The sequence below is a fragment of the Sus scrofa genome, chromosome 7 (assembly GCF_000003025.6).
Source record: "Sus scrofa isolate TJ Tabasco breed Duroc chromosome 7, Sscrofa11.1, whole genome shotgun sequence".
Taxonomy (NCBI): domain Eukaryota; kingdom Metazoa; phylum Chordata; class Mammalia; order Artiodactyla; family Suidae; genus Sus; species Sus scrofa.
Genome location: NC_010449.5, coordinates 24,674,003 through 24,686,095, shown reverse-complemented (window position 1 = coordinate 24,686,095; position 12,093 = coordinate 24,674,003). Strand labels below are relative to the sequence as shown.

At 37.2% G+C, this 12,093-nt stretch overlaps 1 protein-coding gene across 11 annotated transcripts in view; it reads left to right on the top strand.

Annotated features, from left to right (window-relative positions):
* Window positions 1-5,110, top strand: part of LOC106504368 (butyrophilin subfamily 1 member A1-like) — a 31,096-nt gene extending 25,986 nt beyond the window's left edge. For all 11 annotated transcript variants that reach the window (XM_021098485.1, XM_013977685.2, XM_021098487.1 and 8 more), the window contains 2 exons: window positions 2,344-2,370; window positions 2,580-5,110. In XM_021098485.1, coding sequence (XP_020954144.1) covers window positions 2,344-2,370; window positions 2,580-3,127 — 575 coding nt within the window. In that variant the 3' untranslated portion in view covers window positions 3,128-5,110. The remainder of the gene's footprint in view (window positions 1-2,343; window positions 2,371-2,579) is intronic.

The window sequence follows — 12,093 nt, the reverse complement described above, 5'->3', positions numbered from 1 at the left end:
TTTTCTGTCCTTTAAGGGTTTGATAAAACTCACCAGTAAAATCATCTGGGCCTAGGAATGAATTCGCATAAATTTTCAATTAAAAATTAAATTATTTTACTTGTTATAAGTCTTTCCAGGATTTTCTATTTCTTAAGCCATTTTTAGTAATTTGCGTATCTTGGAGAATTTGTGTAGTTCGTCTAAGTTTAATTTGTCAGCTATGGATTTTAATAGAAGTTTCATTTGAGCTTTCTAAATTCTGTAGATTCAATAGTGATCTCATTAATATGTGGTTTCTCATTCTTATTGAGCAATCTAGTAAAATTTGCTGATTTCCTAAAAAAGCAAAATCTGTTTCAGTGATTTTTTTCCTAATAAATTTTGTTTTCTTTCATTGATTCCTAACCTAATCTTTATTATTTCATTATTTGATTGCTCTAAGCTTAGTTCACTCTTCTCTTTTCAGTCTTTTCATGGAGAAACTTAGGCTATTGGTTTAAGATAATACTTTTTCTCTACTTTGGACAATTCAAGCTCCAAATTTCCCTGTAGGTATTACTTTTAGCTGCATCCAATAAAGTTTGGTAGATAGTGTTTTCATTTTTATTCAATTCAAAATATTTTTAAAATTTTCTTTTGATTTTTTTATCCACAGATTGTTTATAAATATATCAATATCCAAATGTTGCTAAATCAGAAATTTTCTTCTTTTTTGATTCCTAATTTAATTTTATTGTAACCAGAGATCATCTTTTTTACAGCTGTCTTTTTATTAATCGCTTTAAATATTTTTTCATGAATGAGTGTTTCTTAGTTTGATGTGTGCCTTTGTCAATTTCCACCATTGCAAAGTGATCATTTTTTTATAATTTTTCCAGTTTTAATTGTTGCTTTTGGGGATAGGATTTAGGCTTCTCATTCATTCCCTTCCAGTTAGTTTCATGCATCAATAACTATTTCCTAAGTAGAACTCTAGATATATATGTCTAGCGTTTTTCCCTATATGTCTTCTGTATGGTTGCTCACTTGAAGTTACCCAGTATAACTGTAAAAATTCCATCATCTTGATCTTTGCTTATTATTGACTTTCTTAAGTCATTTTGTTCAATAAAGAAATTGCACTAGTGCCTTATGCTAAAATTGCACATTTAATTTCATTTCTTATTTTAGGTGACCTACGAAAGCCATTGTCATACTTGTTCTAAAAAGGCCAAGATTGTAAATATTTTAAAGTTTATGGGCCATATGGTCTCTGTCACAATTACTCAACTGTGCCTTTTTAGCACAAAAGCAGCCATAGACAATACATAAAGAGATAGCATGGTTGTGTTACAATAAAACTATTTACACTGACAGATGGGCTGGATTTGTCTCCTGGACTAACACAGGAACTGACTCTGGGTCTAGAAAAAGTCACTTTTCAAACCCTGAAAAATCCACCCATTTCTGGAGTTTTTCATTTATTTTGATTATGTTTTATATTAAATATGTATTTAAAAGACAAATAGTTCTTAAAATAAATGGTAATAACAGATCCAGTGGATACTCTCTTTTCAAATTCATTCCTATAGATCCTGTTTAGGGCACAAGATATATTGTCTAAATGATTATAGAAAAAAAGTTTTAGAACTGTTTTGTCTATTCTTATCATGCTGTCTCTATATGCAGTCAGGTTTATCTGTTTCGTCACTCTTACCACCTAAGCATTGAACTAAGACTGCACTTTTTAAGTGTTGGTTACAGTATTTCACTTTCATTTATTATGGCACTATCTGCATTGAGCAGTGTAATGAACTTTAATTTTTATAAAAATCAACTCATATCTCTGTGGCTTAACCTCTCGCATACAAATTAATATGAGTATATCTAGGTCTGTGGTTCTTCTGGGCAACTCTATTCAAAATAGTAGCTCTGAGAACTAGTTTTTTTCCAGTCTGCTGTCTTCTCCATTTCTAGGGCCTTATAATTCTGGCATTGGGTGGGAAAGTGTTAGAATGGGAATGAAAAAAAAAATCAAGTGAACTACTTTATTGTCCAACCTAGAAATGATATGGTTGCCTGCTGAGCACATTGTAATGACCATAACTCAGTTGTATCATCTCACCTAAAGACGATGAAGGTGGTGAGGGTTGGTATGTAATTCTACTCTTTTTTAAGAACAGGATAACTGCTTGCAGTCTGCACTACATAATATATAAGTTAGAGGGATTAGTTCTTATTTAATAAGAAAAGCAGTGGAAACTTCAGTTCTAGAATATATTTGGATCATTATCAAAAGAAGTGTTAGAAAGAAGAAATTACCTCTTTGTACCAGACAATTCAGATACTAGGTCTGATCATGCATATTTATTTTCTTTTCAGACTGGAGGAAAGAATTTTTCCAGGCTGGTGAGTCATACCCTGATGGCCGAAGAGGGACTCTACTCCTTATTCTCAGGATCAGCCTCAGGAATTATTGGAAGAGGGCAGTTGAAAAAGTCCACGTGGGACTACATGCATGTCCCACAAGCTCAAAGATACCTCAGGCTAATCCATATAGTGTCTCTGTTTCTAGGATCCTTCTTTTTCAGAGATTAAAAAGCTTACTGTCTTTGCAGTGACTATTACTCTGGATCCAGACACAGCCCATCCTAGCCTCGTCTTGTCAGAAGGGAACAGACGTGTAACCTGGGGAGAGAAGTCTCAAGATCTACCTGAGAACCCACAGAGATTTTATTCCTTTCCTTGTGTGCTGGGTCTTCAGGTCATCACCTCAGGGAGGTGCTACTGGGAAGTGGAAGTTGGAGACAGTCAAGCCTGGGACCTGGGAATCTGTAGGTCTCATGTAATGAGGAAGGGAGGGATTTCCATCAAACCTGAAGGTGGTTTCTGGGCCATCAGGTCTTATAATGATGAGTACTGGGCACTTACCTCTCCAGAAACACAACTTATTCCAAAGGAGCATCCTGCCAGAGTATGTATTTTCCTAGAATATGAGGAGGGACGTATTTCATTTTATAATATGACAGATAAATCCCACATTCACACCTTTTCTCAAGGCTCCTTTGAGGGGCCCTTAAAGCCTTTTTTCAGGCTTTGGCCCAGTGATTCAGCATGTTTGACCATCTGTCCAGTGCTTGAAGCAGCACAGAATCCCCTGTGCTAGGAGTATCATAAAGCTGCAGGTCAGTGTGGATGGAAGCATCTGATCATGACATACATTCTCCTATACCAGAAGCAAATTATTTTTTCTTATCCCATATTGTGGTTCTCCCTATCATTTTATCTTCTTCATAAATAGTTCCCCCAAAGCATGGTGCAGGGTAAAAAACTGTGTTGCTCGTGGCATGTTTCAAGAAAAAAAATATATATATATACATAAACATATAAATAGACTCATATAATATGATCATACTATCATTGTAAGGATATACAAGGAACTAGTGCATGTGATTGCCCATACAGTATTGTAATTTCTTAAGATTCCAACTTTAAAATGGCAAAGGTAGGAATGAGGGGAGAAAACCTTTTTATTTTATACAATTTTGTAACTTTGGGTTTTGTACTACATTTATAAAGGGATATGCAGAAAAATAAAATTAAAACTTTCAAATAAGTAATTGAATTGTTCTCAGTTGTACAACTTAGTGACATTCAGAGGGAAACATATTTCCAAGTTTAGCCTTCAGCTTCCTCTGTATGAACCTCATCTATATTATATTTTTACCCTTTTGACCTTTATTTCCTTATGAGATACTGGTTCATTCCTGCCTTTTCTTACTACTATTCATTGCTTGGGAATGAATTCATAGCTCCACATTTTCTTAACATACAAGCATTAAAAATGATTTTTTTTGGTACAGTCCTATGGATTTTAATACTTGTATAGCCACTACTACATTCAGAATACACGACTGTTCCATTATTTCAATAGACTGTTTTATGCTAGGTTTTTGTAGTCAAAAAACTTTCATTAATGCCTAACCTGTCAACAATTGATCACATTGGTGTTTCCGTATTTTTGTATTTTACCAGAAGCTTTTATAAATAGAATTATATTATAGGTTGTGTTTTGAGATTGGCTTCTTTCCCTCAGAATAAGGCTTTTGATAGTCAACCAAGGTAATGGAGGCATTAATACTTTATATTTCTACTGTTTGCTGAGTAGTATCCCACTGAATGTACAGCAGTTTGATCGTTCAGTCACTAAAGAGTATTTATGTTGTCTCCTGTTGAGGTGATTATGAATTCAGGTGCTATAACCACTCATGTAAACATTTTGTGGGTAAACATCAGTTCTCACTTTTCTACAGTAAATATCTAAAAGTGAAATTACTGGGTCATAGGGTTAGAGTGGTTACAACTTTATAAGAAACTGCCAAACTCTTCCCAGAGTGGCTGTACCATTCTTCATTCCCACTAGAAATGATGGGGAGTTCCAGCTGTTCCACGTCCTTACCAGTACCTAGCATTGTCAGTTTTGCTTTTATGTTTCACTTTTCTTTTATTATTTAATTTTATCCACTGTAATAAGGATGTGGTGGTTTCCATTTGGATCTATCTAATGCTTATAACTTTGAACATCTTTTCCTGTGCTTATTTACCATTTGAGTGTCTTCTGGAGGAAGTGTCGGTTCAAATCTTTAGTCCATTTTATAAACACTATAAAAGACTTTAAGAGCACTTTAGGTTTAAAGAAAAAAATGTGCAAAAAATAGAGAAAGTTGACCTATGGCCCCTATTCCCTGCACACAGTTCCACGGAGTAACAGCTTGTATTAAGTAGTACATTCATTGCAATTGATGAACCAAGGTCCTGTGCTCCACTTGTACATTTCAACTCCTCTCCTCTGAACCCCTGGCAACCACTGATCTTTTTACAGGGTCTATAGTTCTGTCTTTTCCTCTATGTCATATACTTGAAATTATATAGCATGGGAGCTTTTTTCAGACAGGCATATTACACTTGGAGAAATGCATTTAAGTGTCCTTCTTGGTGTTTTGTGGCTTGATAGTCCATTTCTTTTAATTGCTGAATAACATTCCATCATACCAATGTTCCACAGTTTGTTTATCCATTCTCCTGGTAAAGGATATCTTTGTTCCTTTTGATGTTGGGCAATTATGAATAAAGCTGCTTTAAACACTCATGGGCAGGTCACTGTGTGAACATGAATTTTCGGAGTTCCCATTGTGGCTCAGTGGTTAATGAACCCGACTCGTAACCATGAGGACACAGACTTAATCCCTGACTTCGCTCCATGGGTTAAGGACCTGGCATTACTGTGAGCTGTGGTGTAGGTTGCAGATGGGGTTCTAATCCGACGTTGCTGTGGCTGTGGCTTAGGCCAGTGGCTACAGCTCTGATTCGACTCCTAGCCTGGGAACCTCCATATGCCATGGGTGCAGCCATAAAAAGACAAAAATTTTTTTTCCAACACATTTGGATAAATAACTGGATCATTTTATAAGACTACTGACAATGAAAGGGAGTTTCTGTCATTCTACATCCTTGCCAACATGTGATAGTGGGAACACAGACAGTGAGTCCACAACACTATTTTTTCTCCGAGATTTATAAGCAGTGTTGGTGTACAAGATATATGAATGGATCTGCCTCTAATTTATGTGGAGGATATTTTTCTTCCAGTGTCTATGTAAAGCTTAATGTGTCAAATGGGGGCTGTAAAATTGTTACGAAGACCTTCTTTTGTTTCTTAGGCTGTAATAATGATATTAGAAATTCCTTTCCATAGCTCAAGTCAAATTATTTGGCAGTGGCTTTACCTCCTGAATGTGGAGCCAGCACCTAGGAACTGCCAGTTACCTGGAGCAAGTCAGGACAGTACCTCACTTTCTAAAGAGGGAAGCCATCGGCTTGATTTCCTAGTTACATGTGTATGGGCTCCATGTCCCAGATGTAGTGGGTGTAGTGTGCCCATGAGGGCAGGTCTGGGGAGGTGGTGGGGATGCTCTTCTCCACTGAGGATTCATCTTTTACCTTATCCTGCTGGTAGCAGGGGGTTTACAGAAAGCTTTTGGGATGTACACTTCCCAGGGCCTCATGATACAGGTCATGATCAGACACTTTATGGCTTTCAATCTTTTGTGGTTCCTTTACAGTGGCATCCAGTTATCTACCCTATCTATATATTTGTCTCTATACATATATAAAAATACACAGGTATTTTGGTATTAGATTTCCTTTCAGACTCTTCCAATATTCTTTGATATATTACCTTTTATACTGCTGATACTTATTAATTTTACATGCAAAACTGATCTCCTATTTAAAAATTTACAGGTCTCTTTGAAATTTATATGAATCAATGCAGAGGAAAGTGCAAAGGGCATTCGGGTTTGAAAATGGTCTGCACAGGGATTACTTGAAGGAAAGGCAGGCAAAGGAAAACAAAGCTACCTACAAGGGAGTAGAAAGGAGAATTAATACCAAGAAACCAAAAAAGCAATCCTCAAAAGAGACTTGGAGGACTGAACTTCTCTATGACCTACATGTTCTACTGTAAATACTTAACAATTCGCAAATCCTAACTCCCCTCATTTTAAAGTAATTACAGCAAGGAAGGTTTCTGTGTGTTTGTTCTTAACAAAGAAATCTATTTTCTCTATTTGGCATTTAAATGAATGGTATATATTAAAATCACAAACTTTGAAAGTAGGTTTCTCTAATTCTTTCTATTCCAATGTCGTATAGGAAGAATGATGAAGATTGCTGTCTCTTTCACATGAAATTAAATCTAGTTGAGCAGGGGGATTCAGATTAAAATTTATTCCACTTAAAAACATAATTAATTAGTGACTCGTGATTCTAGGCAGACTGTGGTGTGTATCAGCAGGATAATACTCCTATCCCAACAAAATGAGAATGAATGCAATGAGTAAATTGAAAAAGGAAAAAATTGAAAGTTGAGTCATGTAGGTAAAGAAGTCAAAAACTGAGGAAGAAACATTGACTTGAACTAATGAGCTGATTCTCTGAACATTTTAGTTCCTGGGGGGTATTTCCTGATTCAGAGAAGGGCTTGCCTGAGCAGAGGGATACTAGTGGAGAAAAACCACAGGGCCTTTTACAGTTAGGTGAATCTGGAGCAATGAATTAGAAACCAGAGGTTCCCATACTGAAGGTTAATTTTTTTTCTAACAGAACATTTTATTAAGTGTTGGGTCGGTACAAGAGGTTGGCAGGGGCAGAAGGGGTAAAGAGGAGGGCAGAGTAAAATTTCCTGCTACTCTGAGGTGTTCTTCCTGGTAGCAAAAGACTTCAGCAAATGTCAGGAACTGGATCATGTCTCCCAAGATAGCAGGACTTGAACCCTGCTAGTTTAAAGAACATGACCACTTGCACTCTTATGATTGCTTCAATATCAGGTTGGGTAGACAGCATGGAGATACCCAACAGAGATATCCACATTGCCAGAAATAATCCTCTGAAATTAGGGCAAAATTGTTGAAATTCTATTGAAACACTGAAAAGTAAAAATAGAAAATATTATATCTTAAAAATGTATTTTCTCTAAAGAACAATGATCAGAAAATAATGAACATGCTAAATATTCCTTGGATGATTTGGAATTCTCTGAGAATGATATTACAAGCTACAAGACAAAATTTGAGGAGCAAATAGTGAATTCATGTCTGCATATGATGAGCTTGAAGTACAGCTAAGTGTTCACTGGTGGCCTGGAGGTCAAGGATTCGACTCTGTCACTGCTATGGCACGCGTTTGATCCCTGGCTCAGGAAGTTTTGGATACTCCAGGCTCAACCAAAAAGAAAATTTTTTTTTTAAAGAAGTACAAGAAAGATGACCAAAAGGAAATGTTCTGGAGGTTGTTAAAAGAACTGTCAGGTGCTCAAGATGAATGCCTAACATAGATAATTGGGATATAGGAAAGAGGATAAGGGCTGGGATGAAGAGAAAGACCCTGTAATTGGCTCACAAAGACCCTTGGAAATGAAAAAGAGTGCTATTTCATGGCACTCAAACAAGACTTGAATGTCATAGGCTTAGTGACGACACGTGTCCAATGCCGTGGAGGGTCAAATTAGGTGAAGGCTGAAAAATGTCCAAGCAGAGCACGATGGATATGGTTAATGGACTGCTGGCTTTGAAAAGTGAATGGATATATTAGGTAAGTGAAAGGGCTGAGTGTAGACCACTCTTTCAAAGGAAACTGGCTGTCAAGGGAAGACAAAAGACGGCAGAATCTGTGACAGAATGCAGGTTAGAAGGAAGGAATTTAGTTTGTGCTTGTTTTGATTGCTTTGCTTACTTTTGTTTTGTTTTAAAATGAGAAGCACCAAAAAGTATGTTTATGCAGAAAGGAGATTGGAGAGTGAGAGATGGAAGTGATTAGAGAGAAGCTACCACGTGAAATGATTATGCCTGGAAAGAATGGAGGTGGTGATATTCAAGCCCACAAATGAAGACTGCATAAGAGAACACAAGGTGTAAAAGGTCTTTAAGGGAAAAGAACAGCATTGCCAAATCATGGTTTAAAATATTCACTCAGGCTGCATTTAGGCGTTGACTAAAATAACCAGCATAAGTGATGGATCCAGTGGAGAGTTAATGCCACTGGAGGCCAAGACCCTACAAAACTGGGGGAGATATTATGAAAGCAAAGGGAACAGCAGGCTCTGGAGAAGAGGGACACCTCTGAGTGCCTGAGATGATGAGAAATTACAGGAACCACGGAATTGTTTGTGCAGTTAAATTGTAAAAATTCTTCCAGTGATTTTTGCTTATCAGTTAATTATGGTCTGGATTTGTCACCTTTGGTCTTTTCGAGAGGGGAGCTCACACATTACTATGTCCCACAGGTTTGTATCTAATTATCACAACCCCAGACTTAACCCTGATTCATGCTCCACCAGTTACTAACAATCTTCACAGCCAATGTTATACATCTCTGTGCAGAAACAGTCACCCAACATTATGTGGGGTCCTTGCATAGAGTTTCCCTTTAATCTTTCTGAAAGTCCCTCTGACCTGTATATTTGTTCATTAGGTCCTTTTCAAATCCTTCCTCTAATGCTCTTGCGTACCATTTTTGCCATGACTTTGCCTCTGAAATGAACCAATATTTTACTTATTTTTATGAACCCTAGAAGATTCTCTAAATTTTCATCAATGAAACACAAAAAGTTTCTGCACCAAAATACTCTTCCAGCAGTAAAAACAATACCTACCCCTCCTCAGCCTCATGGACTAAATGACAAAGGTGAACCGATGTATCAGTAAGTCATTAGTTGTGGCTGATTTATTTCTGCAATCATTCTTATCTGGGCAATAAAAGCTTCTGAATAACTTTCTTGTTTTTTCTAAGGTGATATGTTCAAAGATCATCAACAAACCACGAAGGGATGAAAGAGAAAGAGAAACACAGAAGCACAAGCTCCTTATTACCCTAGGTAGAACATTCATGGAAAGAGAATGGAGATGGGAAAATCAGTGAACTTTGGAAAAAGAAGATATATGGATTATTTTATCTGAGTCACTTTGAAAACATAAGTGACAAGAGAGTTTAAAAATGCGTTTTGTTTAGTAGGTTTTTACTCTCTTTCACACTACGCAAGCACGTATAAACGAACAAAACTAAAAGAAGCTGGATATCAAGGAAACCGGTTTCTGAGCATTAGAAGGGAAAAAACAAACGGTTGTCCTTTCATTTGGTATGTGATTTAATATATTTTTGGAAATATATTTTGAGAACAACATGTGTACTTGGAAGAGTGTACATCATGGTTCTTCCTCATCTGCCTCTGTGACAGGTGCACCTGGCTGAAACCAGAAGCTTGGGCCATGGCATTCACAATAAGGGCAATACAGCTCAAAAGCAAAACATTGGGAAAAAAAAGGGGGAGAGAGAGAAAAAAAGAAAAGCAAAACTTAGAAGAACTGCCAAAAACTGAACTTGAACGAATGGTACACAAAGTATTGACATACCTGAAGGTGACATGGGCTGGTCTAAAGTAGGGAAGCTGAACCAGTTCTTTTTACCAATAAAGGCAGAATCTAAAGTAAGGATCTGAGTGATTTTCCAGAAATGCCTTTATCATTATTAACTTTTTTTCTGGCCTCCATAATGAGTTAACAGAGAAACCATCCCCCACTTCTCTGGTCAGCGATAGGCCAAGGTATCTCACTTCAGTAGCTAGAATTACAGTAGGTTTACTTGGTAGAAACTCCTGATACTTTCAATGGAATTTTCATGGTAGGGCATGGATGTTATTTTTTGGCTTAACTTTTTCCCTATTTTACTTTCAATAGAATTTTTATGGTAGGGCATGGATGATATTTTTGGCTTTATTTTTTTTCCTATTTTACTTTTTTCAAATATTCATAAGCAACAACAGTTTCACCAGTAGTGAGAGAGTAAATAGCAAACATTAGACTCCTAGAGGGAAAGGAATGTGAACATCACCACCTTGGACTTCCTGGCATTCGCACAAGGTCACAGTTTGCTTTAAGTTCCTACAGTTCTTCAAAGTGAGGGAGAGTTTTCGGAGGAGCTGGCTCATCTGATGCTCCTTGAGCATACAAGACCATTAAAATCCGTTTTAAATCTTTTACATTATCAAAATACTTCCTCCAAATAGCACTGTTCTGAATTTCTCATCTGCAAAGTGTTCTGCGTACATATTTTCACTAGTCTGCCTGACTGGAGGAGGGGGTGGGTTTGAGAACTTGTTGCACTGAGTCATCCAAATCACCCATCTGAGGTGGGAGGGACGGGTGGACTGGGGATTTGGGATGGAAATGTTCTAAAATTAGGTTGCAGAGTTCTGGCCTGGCTCAGCAGAAACAAATCTGATCAGCATCCATGAGGAGGCAGATTCAATCCCTGGCCTCGCTCAGCGGGTTAAGGATTCTGCATTGCCGTGAGCTGTGGTGTAGGTTGCAAACACAGCTTGGATTTGGCATTGCTGGCTGCAGTGTAGGCCAGTGGCTACAGCTCCGATTCCACCCCTAGCTGGGAACTTCCATATGCCGTGGGTACAGCCCTAAAAAGACAAAAAAAAAAAAAAAATTAAGTTGTGATGATGGTTACACAACTATAAATATAATAAAAATTCACTGAATTATAAAGAAATAAACAAAAATTAAAATATAAAAAAACTCAAAAAAACAAAAAAACAAATTGTCCATCTGAGAAGAGAGATCACACAGAGCATTCGCAGACATGGAGTGAATGGCTCCAAGGCCAAAGAAATGTATGATGCTGGCATCATTGTGGGGACTGACAGTCATGAGGGCCAAATAAGGTTTTCAGTCCAGAGATCAAATCTGAGGAATTAAGACATGTCTAGGATATTTAGACAATCATCCCTAGAATTTTGTATATATCTTATGAGTTTAAACTGAATGCAAGTGATCCAACAATAAATGAATGGTGGGTTATTTCTGAGTTCTTCTGTACAACAAGCATTAGAATTTCTAATTTAGTTTTATGGGCTGATGTCATTTAAGGTATGGGAGTATCCTGGAGAAAGCAAACTCTTGACAAATGTAAGTATCTATTGGAGATTTTTGCACAGACCAGCTATAAACATTTATGGGGCTGGAGACGTAAAATTAAGAATCAGCTACCCTCAATGGCCCAGGTAGATTTTCCATAAACTGTAATATCAGTAAGGCTAGATTGCAAAAACTATAGTGGCTATATATGTATATATATATATACACACAATCCTCAACTCTGAAAAAGTGTAAGAACATAAAACTAGAAATTTGGTATACTGGAATTCCCATCGTGGCTCAGTGGTAAGGACCCATTATTGTCTCTGTGAAGATGTGGGTTCAATCCCTGGCCTCCCACAATGGGTTGAGAACCAGGCATTTCTCTAAGCTTTGGCATATGTTGCAGATGGAGCTTGGATCCAGTGTTGTCCTGGCTGTGGCAAAAGCCTCAGTTGCAGCTCCAATGTGATCCCTGGCCCGGGAATTCCATGTGCCACAGGTGTGGCCATAAAAAGAAAAGAAAAAAAAAGGAAATAACAAGTTGGTATACTGATATTTCACTTAAACGTCTATGCTATTCTCTTGAAAACAATAATAATAATAAAAGCAGGAAGAAGGACAGCCATTCATCAGAGGATATTAACATGTG